We start from the raw sequence: 21,195 nt of genomic DNA, 5'->3' as shown, positions 1-21,195 counted from the left end.
TTTTATATTCTAAAAACCAAGTCTCCCTCCCCCAAAAAAAAAAAAATTAGAATAATTTTTTTTTCATTTTTGAAATTTTTTGTGAAGAGCTGTGTAAATATGTAAAAAAATGAATTTTTTTTATGAATGGCTGTGGATTTTTTAAATTTTTTCTAAAAAATTTAATATATCAAACGTAATTTTTGAATTTTTTTTTTTTTTAATTCCATAAACAAAGTCCCCCCTCACACAACAAAACAATAGCTGTGGATTTTTGAAAAAAATTTCCTACAAATTAAAATATTTGAATTTAATTTTTTGAATTTTTTATTGCAAACAGCTGTAGATTTTTATATTTTTTTCACAAAATAGCTATAGATTTTTGAAAAAAAAATTATTATTTCGAAAAAATTTAATCTTTTCTTAACGGCTGTAGATTATTAAAATTTTTTTACAAAAAATTAATATTTGTATTTTAATTTTTTTTTCTAGAAATTCCAAAAGAAAATTCCCCACCCCCCACCCCTAAAAATATATATTTATATATGTATATACTAGATTGTACCCGTATAATAGATTTTATACCGAATTATTTTATAATTAGATACTAAGACCAACTCGCTAATCGTTTCCCTAATTCCCCTTTTTAATTCTTATTTGATATATATACAAACATCTACTATAAATATATAATATAATATTATAAAACATAGGATGTACCCGTTTTATATATTTTACACTAAGACAAACTTACTAATCCACGTGACACACACGTACTATAATATATTATAGTAGTTATATATAACCCTGCGCACACCCCTGCAGTTGGCCATTTTGGAGGCATAAACTAACAATAACAACCCTATTTTCATCCATATTAAGGAAAACAGTGTAAACTATTGGATGTCTAAAAGAGACTCGAGATAGGAAAGATCTTGGAGACAAAGTGCTCAGACAGTGTACACTTGTGTCATCAGAAAAGATCCTATAGCGGAAACCGCTTTTACTTTTATGGATCAGTAAAAAGATCTGAAGTATTTTCAGGATCTTAAAAAGCTTATAGTATTTATTAATACTTAATCCTATTTCCAAATTAGAATTGACACTCGGTAGAGGGCAAATCCTCCACCTAAAATAAAATTGACTTATGTATCTCAATTTATTACAAAGTTAAAGTCAATTATGCATTTTTTTACGTTTTGTGTTCCCTTGACTATGACCTTTCGAAGGTTAATAGCCTCTAACTGTGAAGATATAAAGACTTTCTAGCAAGTTTGATCAAAATCAATCTGTAACTTATGCTGTGATACAATAAAGATGGTACCTGTTAATACTTTTTTAGTCTTAAAGCCACTCGATAGTGTTTAATCAAGATTGACTGGTAATTTGGCCATTTAATGTATTTAAAATAAGTAGGAGTTTCCATTAATTATGATGCAATTAAACACGTCAGTGATATCACTCTATAAAGGTGACGGACTATGTCATTAAATGAGAGGAATGAAGACTGAATTGTCTATGAACACTTCACCCAAACTGTCCATATCAATTCTCTAATATCACCGATGCAAATAATAAGAAAGTGAGGGAGAAAATTTTCTCCCTTCCCCCAGTACATAATTAGCATATATTTGACTACAACTCAAATATGATCAGAAGATGTTTCACATAGTTTCTAATTAAGTCTATTGGACAACTTTTTTCAATAAAAAAATGTCATAAATTTTCAATGTAGAGGTTGAGTGAGCGAATGTAAATTCTTCCGTTGATATTTTAATTTGTGATCCATAAGATTAATATTAATTAATTGTGTATATAATTATATACCAAGGACTGTGCTTGAAAAATTGAGGGCCTTAGAGTGCACTACACAAATATAGATTGTATAAAAATAACATAAATATTATAGTGCAATAAAATGGCATCATTGACGTCATGAATTTTAATATAATTGAGGAGATGCCATTTTCTGGCTCAATGTTGATTTTTTTTAACTACATAAAATGAACGAATTTCAAAACAATCTTGATAAAATTCCATCAAATGGCTTTATAAACAAAGAAAACCTAACACCTGCATTAAATACTACTTAATGTTAATGATAAACACTGATATTATAATTAAATCAAATTAATATGTTCTGAAAATCCCTACAAAATGCGCCTAAATTTGTACAAAAAAATGTTACCACGAAAATACATTGTGTTTCAAAAAGAGATAGGAAAAATCAATGTATCATGGATTGTTTTCTAAAAAGAAGATTGCTACAAGAACTGGACAAGATGGATTCTAAAATGGAACCTATGCCTACTTTATGCACTTATTTTGAATTATCTTGGTCTTATTGTTGGTTTTTTTATTGTTTGAGCGGTCAAGCCAATTTTAGAAGGAAAACTTGCATTTAGGCTACCTATTGTCATTTTTAATCATATATAACACTGGGGTGAGATTTTATGCATTTTTAAAAGATGCCTTCACTGAAAAAAAGTTTGAGAAACGCTGTTGTATGCCCCCAAAATAGACAACAAAAATGTGACGTTGCGTGCAAACACTCTATTGCATAATTTGTACAACTGCACATTTATTCCTCACTCTGGGAGCCAATTGATTGGCTTACTACTCTTTGTTGTGATTGACGTCACATATTATACCCCTACATTTTATAATAATATCTATGAAGTACATTTCAAAGTGTTCTGCTCTTTTTAAGGTTGAAGTTTAATATTTTATTAGTCAAGGTTGACATACAAAATCACTCGCTATGGATATACCAAGACAGCCTTTGCAGCAACAGCAATCCCTTCATCCCAATGATGCTCCTCCTACTACTCAACTCTCTGACGAAGAGCAGACGGTTCTTCGAGCATGCCAAAAGGAGTCAACGATGTACCGAGCATTTCCCTTATCGGCACTCGCAGGGGTTACGACGTACTTCAGCATTAATAATTTTGGATTAATGAAACCTCATCATACGTATGGAGCGTCTCCGAAGGTGTTTTTTCAATATAACATTACGACAAAACGGAATTCATCATTTAGGTCCTTTTTTTTTATTTAATTATATGTTTGAACATAGGTGGTTCTCGCGGTGGCTTTGGGCTACATAGTTGGAAAAATATCCTACTACGGTACATGCCAAGATAAAATCCTTAGTGATGCACCCAACTCCAACCTCGCTGCTGCTGTGCGTCGTGTTCGCCGAATGCCTCCTATTCCAAAACTTGATGAACAGGGGCAAGAGTCTCTTTACACTACATCCGAAGACACGTCCCCTTCTTCTGCTCCCACGGATCAACAGGAGAAAGATCAAGAGCTTCCACTATCCATTCGAACCTATCAAGATCGGCAAATTATGAATAGAAAAATGCATGAGGCGCATCAGTATATGGCCTCTCCTCAACAACCAGTGCGTCAACCACACCCTGTTTATCAACCGCCTCCACCCCCTATAACAAGTGGTGGCTCCAAACCCACCAATAAATACGGAGATGAAGGCTTTGAGTAAAGGCTATACTCTGAAATCATTCATACAGGATTAATTGTAGATTATTCAAAAGTTTGTGTAGGCCCATATTAGTTTGTACTAGGATGTTTCATTTTGTGAACCTATCTGTTCTTTTCCCAAACCTGACAATGCTAGTTAAAACACAATCTTTTTAAAAGTTATATTTCATCTCCTATACTATTTAGGAAATAAATTTATTATGATGAAGAGTTTCGAATAGCTGGAGTTATTATTTTGTTATTTGTAAGGATGCAATGTATTAGAGCCAAGATTGACTTATTCGTCTCCATACCACTTCTAATTCAACATGAGAATAGACAAGTTAAAAATGAGGATCGTCCAATTCAAAATAAAAATCTATCTATTCAAGGAAATAAGCTAGGAGGATTTGAGCTGCTTGTCGAAAATACAATACTCAAATTTGCTACAGTAACTTGTGCAAGATGCATTTCTAGTAGGACTAGATACAAAGTAAACTCAGCACTGCTTTGAACCTTGAGGATACTTCTTTTTAAAAGAATACACAAACAATATGGCATGTCTTCAACTCTTTGCTCCGATATAAATCAATACCTGATTACTTTCAAATTTCCGTATAAATACTTTTTGACTAAGTTTAAATATTCTCATTTTCAGTTTGAATCTGAGTTTTCGGATTTTGATTTGAAAATTATATAGGTATGACCCTTAATTTATTCGATTTTATAAATAGTAGACATTAACTAGTCAATTTTATTAAAAGCGTAGAGATATATTTATTGTAAAATTTCATTTGATATCTGTTTCTAAAATAGCCAAGATTGAAAGGAATTCCATTTTATAGCTACGGTGCGACAAAATACATATAATATTTCATTGATGATATAAAACATTTTCACTGACGTCATAAATAGCATCATAATTAAAGGAGACGTCATTCAAATTTGCAAAAAGTATTGATGAAATTTCATCCAATGAAATTAATAAAAAAGACCTAATATCTCAATCGAATAATACTAAGTGCAAATGATATAATTAAATCAATGTAATATGTACTTAAAATCCCTACAAATGGCTAGATTTGGACAATTATTACTATTTTTGTTGATTGATTAAGGACAAGAAAAGTAATATAATTAGAGAAAAATATCTTATTATTTCAATTATAATAGCTATTTTCGTATTTTATATAAAAATTAAAATTGTGTAACAATGTAGTAACATTTTCCGCTCTGTGTTCCGTTCAATTTATTTTTCGACGTTAAGCGTTCAGATATTTTTAGCGTTTTGTTCAGCGTTTAATTAATAAATTGGGGTTACAAGCTATAAGTAAGGCTGAATGGCTAGGTTGAGGTATACTCTCTTATAGAATCTTTGCTAAATAAAATTATACAGATAATTATAGTAGATACAAAGTTTCTACGATTTCTGTTTATTCTAATACTCGTTATCTGAAGTATTAATATATCTTGATATCTCTTCAAATAAGAATGATATGCGTCATTTTCATTATTTTGAAACAATCAATTATGAATATGCCGTTGATATTAATTCGAGGAGATTTGGGATGTTCCTGTTTAATATTTGATGTCGAAATAATACGTATACTAAAAATTAGACTTAATGAACTAATATTTAAGTATTTCCTTTTGATACTCAGGAGTTTATTTCAGTGTACTTAAGAAGTTTTTACTCCTTCAAAAATGTATTCCCAAATTCATGATATAAATGAATCTACTAAACGTCATTATCAAGCCAATTTTTATCGTGGGATTATGTATAAATGTAAAGCATAGTCGAAAACATGTCTAAGTATCTATTTGAATGAAAAAAATGTTCTTATTTCAGTATTAGAATGTTGATGATTTGGGGGAGATGCATATTGTGTCTTGATGAAACTATCCTATTCGGGTTTCTTTTTGTTTGCAGCCTTCTGCAAATGGCTCAAAACGGTTTTATGATCGATGTTCAGCTCTTCGGCGATACTACGACTGCTAATATGACGGTTTATCTCCTTATTTTTCAAAATTTTATCGGCATTTTCGACGACAGGCCTGCCAGTTCGTGGTGCATCATTCACTTCCACTACACCAGAACGAAATTTTTGGTACCACTGTTGTGCAACACGAACTGAAAGAGTATCTGGTCCGTATACATTGCAAATTTTCTTTGTCGCTTTTGAAGCGTTTTTCCCTTTTAGGTAGTAAAAATGTAAGATATGGCGAATTTCTTCTTTTGATACCTCCATACTCAAAGCACGGTAATTCTCGATTGAACCGGCCAAGTGCAATACTGTCAAAAATTGTTTGTAGTCTACAGTCACACCTTTACAACGCTTTATCTTTAGGGTCAGATCGGTCCGAGGACTTATTTCCTAGTCAGTCTTTTTTTTTTTTCCTTTTTTTTTTTTTTTTTTGTATCGGTCCGATCTTTTTTAACCCGCAACGCTCCTAAAGACCGATACATCGGTCTTTGATTTCTACGGCCCGTGCTATTTTTTTAAGTCCTAGCTAGGGGGAAAAAATATATGAACTGCAGTCTATTTAGTTTTTTTAGACCGATCCAACACTAATTATCGATCGTACGATCCGATGTAACCAATAATAAGCAAGAAATATAGTTACAAAGACCGGGAAATACGAAATTACTTTTTCCCCAAACTAATATATTGAATTATGATTTATGCTGTATTACTTTTAAACGATGAATGAAGAAAAGACAACGATGTATTGAAGAGTGAAATAAATGGAACATATTGACTATAAACCTTTATTTATTTTGCTTAATATGTCTTTAAAGCCAACGACGAGGTTGTAGAGTCCTCATACTGATAGAACTACTTAAGATTTTGATTTTTAGACTAATTTATATAAACCTTTCGTTTAGAATTGGTTTTATTTCATAGTCATTGATACTTATTTCGATAAAATTATCAATACTAACATAACTAAATAATAATTAACAGTTGGCAACGAGAAAAATACAGAAGGCTAGCTTCCATATGTTTTGTTTTTTTGTAAATTTTTCCTTTCTCTCTTTTGATCTACACTTGGGTTTAAGAGTGGATAAAAAAAGCTAGTAGTCGTGAATGTAAAAAAAAATTGAATAATTTAAATTTGTTTTTCTATAATGATTCCTTATTCATTAACGCTATATATTGATTTTTCAATTATTCACTAGCTATAGTGATATATCCAATGACGTCACATTTAGCTATAAATTTTTTCATTGAGACCACCCTTTTTATAATAACATTGATAGGATACAAAGATATGTTCTTTAATGACGTCATGTTATGAGAAATTATCTTAAGTTGTAGCTTAGAGAAAGTGTTGTGATTCCTTTAGGGCTTGTACAGCAAATACATGTATTTAATATTTTGGGTACCATCGAAACTCTACAATCAATATACATCGCAGGAACCTTATTTACAGCCCTTGATTCAGTTATTCTTTCCAACATATCTGGCTTCAATGATTGAGTGAGGAGATTGAAATTTAACGGATTCATTCTTCACATGATCTCTACCAGGATCTTTTATCATCATGTCAAACAAATGTATTCCTAAGTGCAATTCTGGATATTCTAGAGAATTGACCATTTCTCTCCATTCATGATTGTTTACGACAAAATGAATCCTCTCTCAAAAGGAGCCTGGCAAAGAGCAATTTAACGGACATCTGTAGGAGCCTAGGGACCTTCAAAGTATTCATAAGTGTGCGTACTCCACTCTCAGGAGGAGGACTTTGTCATCAAGAGTGTTGATAACGGATAGATTTTCGGAAATACAAAGTTATTAGACTATTAACTTGAAAAGTAATATTCAAACAAAGGAATTGCCGCCAAAGAATCCTTGTATATGAATTTATATTTTATCATTTGTTTCAGGAAAAAGTTCCGTGTTAGTACCATCTACATCCAAACTGTCAAAATGGTGCATCTAATCAAAAGCCAACGGGGCGGAATGAAATTAGTGGATAATTATAACTATATTTATAGAGTTGACCAAAAATCCGGGGAAAAAACATACTGGAAATGTGAATATAGCAAATGTAAAGCTCGACTCCACACTGTGATGGATGTTGACAAGGTCAATGTATGCATTTGCAAAACTGTAAGTGAGCACTCCCATCCGAGTAATCCGTCCAAAACAAAGATGTGTGATGTAAAAGCAAAATTGAAATCTGAAGCTCTGTCCTCACCATTATCTTCACGTATGTTAATTGAACAAATGGCATCCAGCATGGATGAAAGCACTTTATCCTTAATGTCAAATGCATCGAATTTGGCTCGAAGCGTTCGAAGCTGGAGACAACGAGTTAATCAATCTCACCCTATCCCTGTTGGAAGATGTGGATATTCTATTCCACAGGATTACAAATTCCTCAAAAACGGAGAACAATTTTTAATCTTTGATAGTGGTGAACAGGATACTGACAGAATATTGATTTTTGGAGCTCAGGATGCATTGGAGGACCTTGCTTCAAGTAAATACTGGGCCTGTGACAGTACATTCAAATGCTTTCCTGAAAACTATTTCCAACTTTGTACCCTACATATGATCGTCGGACATGTATCCGTACCAAGATTATTTATCCTACTCCCAAATAAGAATGAAGTTACATACATTAAACTGTTAACTATTTTGAAGTGTATAAATAAATCATTATGCCCTGAAACATTGATGATGGATTTTGAGAAGACAATTATTAATGCATTTCAAACTGTGTTTCCTCTAACAGGGATGACTGGATGTTTGTTTCATATGTCCAAAAATATCTACCGACACATTGTAAACTTGGGCTTAAATTTAAGATACTCTAAAGACGTTGACTTTAATTTAAAAATGAAGTGTTTCACTGCTTTAGCGTTTTTGCCGATTCCGGATGTAATTGATGGGTTTATTGAGCTGGCGGATGATGATGATTTGCCCCAGGAGTTTATTTCTTATTTTGAGACTCACTTCATCGGGGGTGAGCGAGGGCAAGGGGAAGGAAGAAGGAGAGTAAGGCCAACATTTCCAATAGAATTATGGAATGTATTTTCAATTACAATGAATCATAAAATAAGAACAAGCGACTGCATGGAAGCTGCCCACAATGGTCTTCAGAGCTCCATTACAACTGAACACCCAAATCTCTGGAAGCTAATAGATCATTTGAAAAGAGAAGAAGGATCGGCTAAAAAGAAAAAATGTGAGTTGGAGCGGGGAGATAACAAAATAATTAATAAAAGTCGTAACGCCACATTACAAAGCGTGATGTCCGAATATGATCCTACTCAAAAAGTCAGATATCTTAAATCAATATCGTGGAACCTACATTCTTTTTAATAATTTCTCATGTTACATAACATATTTGTTAAAATAAATTGTTAAATAATTGTAATTAAACGTTTGCCTGTTAAAACTGTGGTGTACATTATCATTGTGATACTTAATCATCGTGAGTAATTTCATTCCAAAACAATATTATCCTGTACTATCCTATTTCAATTATTTATATTCGGGTAATCAGACATTTGATTTTTTTTAAAATTCACCGCAGCCGCTTCATCAAAGAACCCTTCTAACATCCCATAATACAGCTCGGCCCACAGGTACTGTAGCTAAACTGCTGTGCCCCAAGCCAAATTAAATTATTCAACCACCACTTGTCTGTACATGAATGATATTATGAGATATTAAATGGGGTCTTTCATGGCATGTGTCTTCATCATTCATGAGTTTAATGGTTCGAATATAATATATATTTCAATGAAATTACCCACAATCATACTGCTCACCAATAGCAATTTTGTCTCAGAATGATAGGGCACACTACGATTTTACGAGTAAATAATTATATATGTAAATAATTAGACAATATAAGAGAATGCTCGTTCAAATATCTAATTTAAATGTGTTTACACGAAGTTATTTACAAAAGTGTTGAAGGTCCAGGCCTTCATTATTTATTCATCGGGATTTGTGCAAAGTATGCCAGATGTAATATCTGGTCAAGGCTCTCAGTAATTAAGAGGCTTGGATAACCTCTGGTATTTCAATTTTTTGTAGATTAATTATTACGTATACTTTTAAAAAAAAGAGACTTTTTAAATGATGAGAAAAACAATATTGAAAGGCTTTATTGAATCCACAAAGGGTATGGATCCGTGTCACATGACGTGATAATTGTTGAATTTGGCCATTTTGGAGGCTTAAACAACCAAGTTTTATTACAATGAAACCTTTTTGGAACTATTGGATGTCAAAATGGGACCAACAAATGAAATGACTAGAACTTTACTGTCTTTCAAATATTCATACCTCCATTCATTAGCTTTATTATATATCTGATACTAAAATGTATTAAAAATATGTTAGTACATTGTTAATTAATCTTATTTTTATTATGCCCTTAACTACATCAATGGAAGAAAATCCTTCTTTATTTGCTCCCAAATCAATCCAAAAAAAAATTATTTAATTGTACAAATTAAGCCATTTTTAGGGACCTTCAGTACATATTACTTTAATTATATTCAAATATGACTATTTATCATTGACATCAATTAGTATTCAATGGAGATGTTAAGTCTTTCTTTATTCTTAAAGGGATGTGATGGAGTTTCATCAAGATTTATAGAAAAATTTCTCCATTTTATGTTGTTAAAATATTAACATTAAGATCCTAAAATGGAGTAAAATAAAGAGTAAAATTATTATTTTTTATGTAACATTTGACAAATTATATTTACATAAGGGGTGAATTATTTAAGTCATTATTTATAAGAGGCTTTAGAACAGTCTCTGAGATCAATACATAATCATATTTCATGGTTTTAGGACGTCTTCCAATACACACTAAATAATCCCTTCAAATCAGCATTAACATACCAGAGTAAATATATTCAAATTAAATTACATTAAAATGACAAGATTTAAAAAAAGTTGTTGAGCCAATGCTCAATAAGTTTTTTAAAGACCACATTTTTTTATATTAAATAAATAAAGGCAAATTTTCTGCCTGGCGAGTAATCCCATTGCACACTTTCCTATATCCATATTAACAACCAATGAAATTATTAATCTCTACAATTGAATAAAATATTTATCTATGTAAAATAAAATAAAAAATTGCGTCGGCCGGGAATCGAACCCGGATCAACTGCTTGGAAGGCAGCTATGCTGACCATTATACCACCGACGCTTGATTACAGCTTTAGAAAAAAAGTAAGCTTAATATATATTAATCTAAACGTATAATGATTGTAACTAAAGATCAATTTTGCTTTTTTGAGTTTGAATAACAACTTAAAAAGTTTATTGCTTCATCGCATTAAATCATGGTCAATGACTTAATGAACATAGACAAATTGTTATGAACATAACGGGATTCATGTTTGACAGATCATAGAATAGATCATCCATCATTCACAGACATCTGCACCAGCGGGCTATTAATCACCATCTATCCAATGAGTCATTCATGCAGATAGCCCAAATCATTTTTTTTTTAAATCGGCATTCTCATAGACTGAGGCTATGAATCTACTAAAAATTATAATGCACCATTTAAATGAGATCTTATGAGTCTCAAAATTAAAACTTTCAATATAAATAATAAATGCAAATCCGTCTCGACGATTAACGATCCCGTGTGCATCAAGTTGTCACTGAATTTAAAGTTAGAAGAAAATCATTGTAAGAGCTCAAATGTGGTTTGTCAACACACTAACAATCTTAACAATAAATAACAAGAAAAGGAAAAAAAATCTCGATATATTTTGTCCTAATATTTTGATATTGACATAGTTATACATAGGCAATGGCGTCTTTAGCCCAAACGGGGTGGAGGTAAGTTTATGAAGACCCTCTAATTTTTTTAACCATATATATGTGCTCTACAAATTGCATCTCCTATAAGCAAATTGTATAAGTTACAACCAAAAAAATGAGATGAATAATTTTAAATGATGGATTTACAGTACTTGGGATGGGATTAATGCAATAATTGAATAATTTTCCATAGATGTATCATTTTGAACTATTTTAATAAAAAAAATACAAAACTCTAGTATTCTCTGGAACATTATAGAGTTCAATTTCCCAGAGTTATATTACTTGTCAGTATATTTATGTAGCAATTAGCATCACCGGTAAATATGACCCTTTCTCCTCCATAAAGACTTTAGCATTGAATAATAATTTTTAAAAATTTAACTAGAATAAAGGGAGTGTATGTTTTATGAGTTTAAGTGAATAAAACCTCTTATTAAAACAACCAAATTTATAATACAGTTTGTGTTTCCTTTATGGGTGCCTACAACGTTAGGACGCTTGGGGGCTGAAACTTTGCATGTAAGCCTCATTTGAACCTAAAACTTGAAGGCTAAGACAGAGTATATGGGGGGCGGGGTCTTATTTTATGTATACCCAAGCATTGAAAAAAAAAATTGGAGCTCAAGGAGACTAGATAGGGGGTTGAGTTAAAAATCAAAGTCACCAGAGTCTCACAAAATAATTATAAAAATAAGGACGTTTTCTAAATTTATTCAAAATCAACAAAGTGATGGACATGAAAAGAAATCAGTGAAAATTGTACTTTCGTTTTTTTCAGGTGCAAAAAAAAAAAAAAAAAAGATTTCCAATGAAATATTGGATTTGTTAATCTAATATGGTTTGTAGAAATTTGTCTGAATATTCCTTTGCATATAAATTTGACTCATAATGACTGACTCATTATTGTATCAATTGAACTAAGGAAATTAAATTTGTTTAAAAAAACCCTTAAAGAAAGGAAAAATATGCGTCGGCCGGGAATCGAACCCGGATCAACTGCTTGGAAGGCAGCTATGCTGACCATTATACCACCGACGCTTTTTATGTTTCATAAAAAGTAAGGACAAATATTAAAAATACATAAAACTTATTTCCGTAAATTTGGGTACAAATTTTACAACTGCACCAAAAAAGGCACCGATTCCAACTATGCACAACCTCCCCCACCCCAGTTTTATTCTTTATTGTTTCCGTCATCATGGCACCTAGAAAAATGGGAAGAAATATTAATATCAACAGAGGTAAAATATAATGAACAAGTGGATGGATCGGTCCTAGGTGGCTTCAGAACTATAGGGACCATTAGCTCTCCACTTTTGCCGAATTATGATGGTTAACATTGGAAAAATTTCGTCTTCCCTAAAAAATTCAATGTACCAATTTTTTGAAATTTATTTTATTTTCAATTTGTCTTTTATATCAATGGGTTTAAGAAAAGTTGGGATGACAAAGATTTGAAAGAGTTTTTGGGGAAAAGTCGTGGATTTTTCCTTTTCGTACCTGTCAAAGGAGGCAGAAGGCCCAAGTTTTAAAGCCAAATTATAGATTAATTGTGGTTATTAAAATGGATGAAGGAATAAAGCCCAAAGATCTACTGATGAGTCGTCTTGTGTTTGACCTACTGTCAATTAACTATTTTAACGAAAAACCTAAAATACTTTTAATGGACACTATGATTTTAGAAAGCTTTTTAATTTACCAGTAACACCTTTCATAAAAAGTTCCCAATGAGGAAGTGATCCTCTTTTGCTTAGAGTAGCCCTTAAATTTTGTGCTTGTTTTTTGGCCTGAAATTTTTTGTAACAGACACGTGAAACACGTTTTATAGAAGTAAAATAACGATTTTTTAATTATTTTTTTTAAATTAAGATTTTTAGTTAAATATGATATAAAAAGGTGTTTTTTTTTCTTTCTATGATGTATATGCGCTTTATAATTCATTTAAGGGTTAATTTATTTTCTTATTTTAAGTGCAAATACATTGGGATGAAATATGATGTTAGTCACAGGCTAGATATGGACCGCCACAAAGCTAGTCACACCCCTGCTTCCTCCCAGAAAAAAACCCACTGCAAGCGACCTTGACGTCACCACACTCGGAATGTATAATGTATTTCCACGTGGGGAGGTCAAATTATATCAAGATGACGATATAAAGGAGGTTCTCGTAGGATTAGCCTGACTAAGGTTTTTTTCTTTGAATTCAAAAAGGTAAGAGGGGCTTTGTTGACAATTATGACCGAATGTTATTGTAACAATGCCAAATTTGATAAAGAAATTTTCTTTACAAGAGAAAAAACTTTTACCCTTTAACTATTTGGAAGAGACTATCAATTATAATATTATTTTTTTTTGCCCAGGATGATTTTCTTATTGCAAAATCTATTAAAAAATCTTCAAAAGAGGGGAGGGGGAAGCTATGACTCCTATGGTTCATACTCGACTCAATTATATCAGTTACAGCCAATAATATTGGCATCAATGCAGCCCCTCTCATGCATAAAATATATTAAGTTCTCGTTCTTTCATTGTGACGATCAATTTTGGCTATTCGAAAGTAGTGCAATTTGCAGCACACCCAAAAGGCTAATAAGAATAGTTTGTTGATAGGAATGGACGATAATTTGTCGAAGAATACAAATATAATCAACAGTTATTTCTGTTTGTAGTCATCCACAAGGAACTTCAATTTTAACTGAATAAAAAACCCATTAAAATTATATAATTTATTGCATCAATTGAACTAACTAAATTTAATTTGTTTAAAAAATACCCTTAAAGAAAGGAAAAATATGCGTCGGCCGGGAATCGAACCCGGATCAACTGCTTGGAAGGCAGCTATGCTGACCATTATACCACCGACGCTTCATACCAGTAAAGACAATAGTCAGAAATTTATATAACTTATTTCAGACCATTATTCCTCTTACATTTAAAATTATCTCTCCATATTAAATGTGTTTTATTCTCAAAAGAAACATATTGAGATAGAGGACAGTAAGACATCTATCTCTGACGAAAACATTTTCAGAGTTGAGCCAATCTGAATAAGCAGAACAGCCACTACATCACAAACTAGCATCCATACAATATCTCAACTTCAGTGATACATGTATTCAGAACAAAAAAGTCCAGTGGCTAGTACAGGTGAAGTTTACCCTCACATCTTTGTAGAAAGCAAGGAGCGGCTTCATGCAGATGCTTACCTTGAACTTCTGGATCCGAAAGTGCTACCTTAGGGATAATAAAAGTTCAGGGACAACTTTCTGTACTTTAAGGACCTAAACTATGTCTTAATTAAGCAGTACCATATGTCTCACTCCCGCCTTATCCTCGCGCTAATTTTTTCTTTACAAAAATGACATCCTTATTTAAGGGTTGTATATAAAGGATGTATGCATCAAAATATAAATTCATACTAATTAAATTCAAAAGGTTATGCAGGTATAAAACTATATCATGCGAGAAAATATTAAAGAGAGAGAATTCAAGGGACCAAAGTTCGGACCATACTCACAAATCTTATTCAAAATAAGAATCAATCATTATTGAATTGATATTAGTCAGGAAAATCGCCGCCCAATCCATCATTAATATTTTAAAGGCTAAATAAAATTCTATTCAAATTTAAGAAATTGGAATACAATATTGATATTCTTCATAAAATAACATCCTATTGACATCTCTAAATTTATAATAATATGCTAATAAATTATAATTATTACAATAACAACTAAAAAATAAAGTTATTAGAAGCACCCTCTATGTTTTAAAATACTTAATTTGAATGTTTTGCTCAACACTTTTTTGTACGTCAGCTGTGTTTTAGAATTATGAACATAGACCATAGACATTAAAAAGGACATTCAAATTATAACTCCGCACCAAATCCCCAGGGGTAAGTTCCCTCTTTTAGGAGCACAGACGAATGTTCAATCATGTTTTGAACAAGGTATATAGAATAATCCATTACTCTGATTTAGAACATAATTTAATCTATTTAGAAAAGGATGTTTGCTACTCAGGAATTAAATAATAATGCCAACTGCTAAGAAGAAAAAAAAATCCTTCTTAAGATTACCAATCCCAAAAAACATCGATGAGCTAAAAAATTCACAAGATTTACATCACTGAATATAGATATCCCTCCTACATTCTCTTTGCTCTCTAACAGAGGAAGCAAAATAGCATATTTTCAGGCATTGATAGATAAATTTTGAGTCTATTTCTCTGGAAATCAAAGAGTTATTGAAACATTCTGACAAAATTCAACTCAAATACGTCTCTTAACTGAAAACAAAATAATAATAGTAATAATGATTAGTAAATGAGACATGTCAACCCCAAAATTGAGTCCACATTTGTATTCTACTACAAATATTTGTCAATATATATTAAGAAGCTATTATTGTAAGCCCATGGGTTCGTCACAAATTGCACCAATTAAAGTACCCAAAATTGATTGTTTCAACAAAATAATGATAAATTGATAGATTGCATTTGAATGGGGAGTCAATATAAGTCCCTTAAATCAAATAAAGGTCTTAAAATATAACCTAAGCTCTTGAGTGTTTTTACACATCCCAGATATTTGAATAATAAGCTTATAATTGACTCCGATATGTAATATTGAGCCGTATGTAGTATATATGAATTAAACGAATAAATTAGGAGTTTTTTCTTTCCATGATTTTTGTTCAAGATTGCTATAATGTTGAGCCACAGCATGTGTCTTAGTAAATGCATTTAATCTTTACAAAAACCTTAAATTATAAGATTACCAAGTTAAAATAGAATTACAAAGAGTTATTAAGTATACATATATAAATATTTTTCACTAATATATTATAAATTAAAATTTAATGTTTTCAAGTTTAATACAAACAGTCTTTGTTTTAACTTATGCTTTTAGAAACCATAAACAATTCCACAAAATTAATATATTGGGGAAATAATCTTCAAATATGAGACAATAAATAAAAGTAGCTGCGTCGGCCGGGAATCGAACCCGGATCAACTGCTTGGAAGGCAGCTATGCTGACCATTATACCACCGACGCCTTCTTATAATAAATTTTACAACACAAATATAAATACTTATTGAAATACTATTTAACATCCAATCGAAAACGTTACGCTAAAATTTTCAGTCTTTCAAAATGATTCAGGTATTTTGATAGATATACTTACACAAATAATTGGATTTCTACTTACCTTTTCTTTTAAAATCACTTCATTTAACGGCTTAATAGAGTATTTAAACGAGGGTAGATGATTTAATCGGATTGATTAAATACTTAGTCCAAACTCCTTACTGTCTATGATTACTCCGATGTTTCAAACGACTCCTACTACGTGTAACACCTCACTCCTATAGGAACATACTATTTTTTGTTATTAGTACTACAATACTAGAAATTCACTAAGCCTAAAAATAAAGCAAGTTGATCTACGGTATGATAGATCATCCCAGTTAGTGATGTGCCCCGAGGAAAACTCGTACATTATTAATCGAGTTTTATCAAGTAAATAAATAAAAAACTCGTCTCGTGGGCATAGAAAGCTGAGAAACCCTGGAACTTGCCAACTCCTTAAAACTCTTCAAAAACTCGGAACTCCCAAAACTAGGGATTCTCTATTTTTCTTTTTCAAGGCCATAATAGGATATAAATCTTTTAAATCCTTTCTATTTTAAATTCTGAATTTATATTTTCCCAGAGGCGACTTTTATTAAATGTGTACTCTAAATCCCAGTTCTTTTTAAAAGTAATCTTTGTTAGAATGTATTAAGTCTACGTAGTTTATTAAGCACACACTCAAAAGTCCTCCTCAGACCAATATGGATGCGACAATATTGTCTGTATTAATATAGATTAATGATTATTTCTATATATATGAGGGAGGGCCGCTATTAAACATAAATTCGAATGTTCAAATCTGCTATTCACTATACTCGCTAAACATTCGTTTGGCGTATACCTTAAAATTTATACTTAGAAATAGTGCAATTTAGAGTATTTGTAACAAAAATATAAAATATTCTGGTGTCAACAGCAAGACCTGAATCCCACACCAACGGGAATTCATTCATGAAGTTGCATTAAATTATTTTATCAATAATACTTCAGAACTATCAAGTTATAATTATCTCCCTTAAAAATAAGTTATCTGGGCCTCGAATAGAAAAGTTTGATTGCAAGGCAGCTATGATTCCGAGCAAGGATTTAAAAAATACATTGTTTCAATAATTATTTAAGAAATATGATTTTTCTGAGTGACGAGTTTTTTAGCCAACAAAAAGTGTTATAAGTAAGTAAAGGCGAATAAAGAGTATTTAGCAAGCTAGGAGTATAGCTAGTAATTCCTCGAGTGTTTTTTATTTTAAACTCGCAAGTACTCACGCAGCAAAATTCAGCTCGCAGCACATTGCTCAAAATAAACTATAATTAATAGAATCATTCCTAGTTCATAATAGGTATGTACTTCCTACCAGTTATCTCCACATTAATTACTTATAAATTGAATACAGAGTCAATCATTGGGTTTAGGAATCCTTATGTAGTCAATTATCAAGTTAGATCCACAATTATTATCAATTTTTAATACGTTAATTCTTGGCAAGGTACGCTCTAATTGATGCAGTTACTAAGAGATGGTTATATGTTTAATGCGATTTTGTACCAGTTCCAACCAAACGTGGGATAACTAATTTTAAATGAAGGATTTACAGTAGTACAATTTACTAAATATATGGATGAGCGGAAATTTAAAAAGTCAACGAAACCTCAGAGGCTCACCTTTTTCTATTAATAATAACCAAGGACAACTAAATGTAATTCTTTTGTTGTACTTCATAAAAACCTTGATGAATGATATAAATAAATAGATGTATTTGAATTTTTAAAGAGGGAGTAAGCTCCAAGTCTTACATTGGAATATTTTGGATTTAAAAAATAATGTAAATACTATTTCATTAACATAAATATAACCGACCATGTCGGAATGATAGATAGGGCATATAGAATAAATCCCCCATAAGACTGAAGTTTGGCGATGGATCTGACTTTAAACCGTTTTTATAAATATTCTAAACATATTATTATATATTGTTTCTATAATAATAGTATGAAAACAACTTGTTTGATATAAAAAAAACATCACAGATCTATTTGTTGTAATATTTTTCAAATAGAAGAGTAGGGAATTCTCAAAAGAAACTCATATGCTGCTCCCTTCATTTCAAAGACAAATATTTTTGGACTGAATATTGGTATATGCTCCGTCTTAAATTTCCCTGCTTTTTCGAAGTCAAAATATGGAAACAATATAAATGAAGATATCATTTTTAGTATTCAAAGTTATATTGATGTTATAAATACATGGATTGGCGGAAGAAATACAAGATTTTGTTTAGAGCAGAACTATTGAACTAGCAGTTCTGGATTCAAATCATCGTCGATACTCCTCAATTATGATATCAGAGTATTTTCTTTGGCAAACAATTACAACTCCTATATAAAATCAGTAAACCTACGCGTGCTTGGTATTTAAGATATACTATGTATGATACTTCATCTAGTATTAGAAGTTGTACTTAAAATCAATTCTTATTTCAGTCCTAAATAGAAGTAAGAAAATTAAACGCTGTCTAGGACCGTAGGACAGACTAATCGGACCTTAGGAATAATGAATGATAAAAAAGATTATACTAAAAAAAATGACTAATAGGGACACGGGGTGGGTGTGTAAAGACTGATTAAGAAATCTTTCAATGACCAATTCAACATTAATCATAACCAAATTCCAAACAAGTCTTATAAAATAGTTCATGTTTGGAGTTAATATATGTACCCTATCAAAATGTGTTTATATAGTTGTTAAATTGACATTGGGCAGTTGTTTCCTCTGTATCTTTTCTTATCTAATTCATCGACTCAATTGAACCTTCCACAACAAAACTCAAGTCTACAGAGTTGGAAATCAATACGAGGACTGTTAAGTAAGGTTTAGAAATTATTTTTTGACATTCCAGTTCAGTCATTTCATGTGCAAGAAGCCAAAAGGCAGTGCATCTCAGATCTCCTAGATGGTGGTTAGGATTATGGACATTGTGAAGTGCTGGTTTTCAAGGTGCTCAAAATGAAAAGTGATGTAGAAGATCTCTCCAAGAAAGCAGGAAGTGGAAGGGACATTTTAAAGAGGTATCTGGATTTCCTGTTCAGCTTAGAGAAGAAAATCAAGGAGGACACCACTAAATCGATTCGGTAACGACTTTTTCATAGCTGTTAGTACCATCCGGAGGTCCGTGAAGGGTACCTTGGAATTTTCTTCATACACGTGGACCCCACACCACCTTCTAACAGGAGGCTCGAGAGTCCACGTTTTGAAACCCACATCTGTACACCACACGAACTTAAACTAGGAATGTACCGATACTAAATATACAACTGGTTTCAACATTATCTTTATGGACGATTCCGATACCGATTACAATTCCTTAGTAATTATTTATAAAAGAATTTCATGAACAAATAACAAGATTGTTTACTTCTTTTTTTTTAATGTCTAACTTTTTATTAATTACGGATAGGAAAAATCATATATAAATTTATCAATCTTAATTAGTTGTTAATAAATTATAATTTTAAAAAGTTAATCACTCTCCGTGCTCAGGAGTCAATAAATTTCTGGTTGGCTTTTATGAAAATATGTATAAACAAGTGCTTTAGTCCTGACTTGTGTCTTTTTTAGTGGACCCGGCACGGATACTGAAGACTCGACATCACTCAGAAAATATGAATTCGACTTCTGTTCTCTTATAAACAATAGTAATCAACAAACATACTAATTAATATTTAGTGAAAAGGTTACTTAATGGTTTCAGAGTAAAACGCTCAACCCAACTCCTACTGTTACGGACTTTTTCAACAACTCACGATATAATCCAAATATATGGGACAATTCCGATACTTTGGTACACCCCTAGTTTAAGCATGATGTTAATTACGGAACTTACATATATGTTATAACGCAACCTTTCACCATTATTTATAGCATGCCCTTGTTTCAATTAGATACACATCTACTCGGAATATGAAATTACGATGATGTTATAATATGCATAATTATAGAATAGTGTTTCATTTAATAACTATAATTAACCTCTGCCCCCCTTAATAGATTAGAGTCCTTAGAGTTTACATTTTTATCCCTTTACTAATAGTTTAATGAGTCACGAATTCATCATAGCCACATAATATACAGACTAAATACCTCCATAAATTGATAAAATAATATTCTTCCATTCCCACAGTAGGAAGTATGTATCTTTAAAAGCCCCAGGTAAAAAAAAAACCAACACATTTATATATATTTTATCTATTCGGGGGGTCTTCAGTTGAATATTGTTAATTAATATTTTGTCTATTCAAATATTGATATTAGAGAAATTACATCTTTACATTCTCCACTGCCAAGAAATTATTAATATAATGATTTATATTTTATTTTTGAAATGACAGAAGCAAATTTGGAGGAGTTAAGAATCTTTTCTATTGCTACACATTTTATTATTTTCAATTTTTCAAGAGTAAAATTCGAACGAGAGGTTTTGTGAGGGCATTTACTTAACAAAATCATTTCAATTTTGTGCTTGGAACAACTTTTATTCAATATGTGAGTCCTAAATTCTAATAATTGTCTCAATACGAGGAATATATACCTTGCAGATCTTAGCTATGTAGTCTACAGTCAGACTCCAGCTTGGTCCACTCCTTCTTGATGGAAGCCTAAAGAGACTGAACACTCCTTTGAGGAGTAGCACACACCATCTCCTCCAGGTGCACCTAGATTGAGTAGCCCAAGGGATTCGTATCTGGAGAGAAGGACAGCCACATGTTGAGGTCTCAAAA

The 21,195-nt window shown here is 31.6% G+C and overlaps 1 protein-coding gene and 4 non-coding genes across 6 annotated transcripts; 1 reads left to right on the top strand and 4 right to left on the bottom strand.

Annotated features, from left to right (window-relative positions):
* The first annotated feature begins 2,637 nt into the window (after nt 1-2,637).
* On the top strand, nt 2,638-9,362 carry asrij (OCIA domain-containing protein asrij). 2 transcript variants are annotated; one of them, XM_071890830.1, is made up of 3 exons: nt 2,638-2,971; nt 3,056-7,279; nt 7,352-9,362. In XM_071890830.1, the coding sequence occupies exons 1-2, from the start codon at nt 2,741-2,743 to the stop codon at nt 3,482-3,484; spliced, it is 660 nt and encodes a 219-aa protein (XP_071746931.1). In that variant the 5' UTR covers nt 2,638-2,740; the 3' UTR covers nt 3,485-7,279; nt 7,352-9,362. The 2 variants fall into 2 exon arrangements, with proteins under 2 accessions (XP_071746931.1, XP_040575190.1); XM_040719256.2 differs by lacking the exon at nt 2,638-2,971 and having other exon boundaries at nt 3,481-7,279.
* Nucleotides 9,363-10,581: 1,219 nt separating this feature from the next.
* On the bottom strand, nt 10,582-10,653 carry TRNAG-UCC (transfer RNA glycine (anticodon UCC)). The gene has a single exon. It is a non-coding gene; the product is annotated as a tRNA-Gly (tRNA).
* Nucleotides 10,654-12,251: 1,598 nt separating this feature from the next.
* TRNAG-UCC (transfer RNA glycine (anticodon UCC)) lies at nt 12,252-12,323 on the bottom strand. The gene has a single exon. It is a non-coding gene; the product is annotated as a tRNA-Gly (tRNA).
* A 1,755-nt stretch (nt 12,324-14,078) lies between these two features.
* On the bottom strand, nt 14,079-14,150 carry TRNAG-UCC (transfer RNA glycine (anticodon UCC)). Its single transcript has one exon. It is a non-coding gene; the product is annotated as a tRNA-Gly (tRNA).
* A 2,122-nt stretch (nt 14,151-16,272) lies between these two features.
* On the bottom strand, nt 16,273-16,344 carry TRNAG-UCC (transfer RNA glycine (anticodon UCC)). The gene has a single exon. It is a non-coding gene; the product is annotated as a tRNA-Gly (tRNA).
* Nucleotides 16,345-21,195: the final 4,851 nt, after the last annotated feature.

The sequence above is a fragment of the Lepeophtheirus salmonis genome, chromosome 9 (assembly GCF_016086655.4).
Source record: "Lepeophtheirus salmonis chromosome 9, UVic_Lsal_1.4, whole genome shotgun sequence".
Classification (NCBI taxonomy): domain Eukaryota; kingdom Metazoa; phylum Arthropoda; class Copepoda; order Siphonostomatoida; family Caligidae; genus Lepeophtheirus; species Lepeophtheirus salmonis.
Note: the sequence above shows the minus strand (reverse complement) of the source record. Positions and strands in the feature narration are given on the sequence as shown.

Bases quoted from the DNA above. Each gene is read 5' to 3' on its own strand.
- asrij (XM_040719256.2), top strand. From the start codon at position 7,395: ATGGTGCATCTAATCAAAAGCCAACGGGGCGGAATGAAATTAGTGGAT.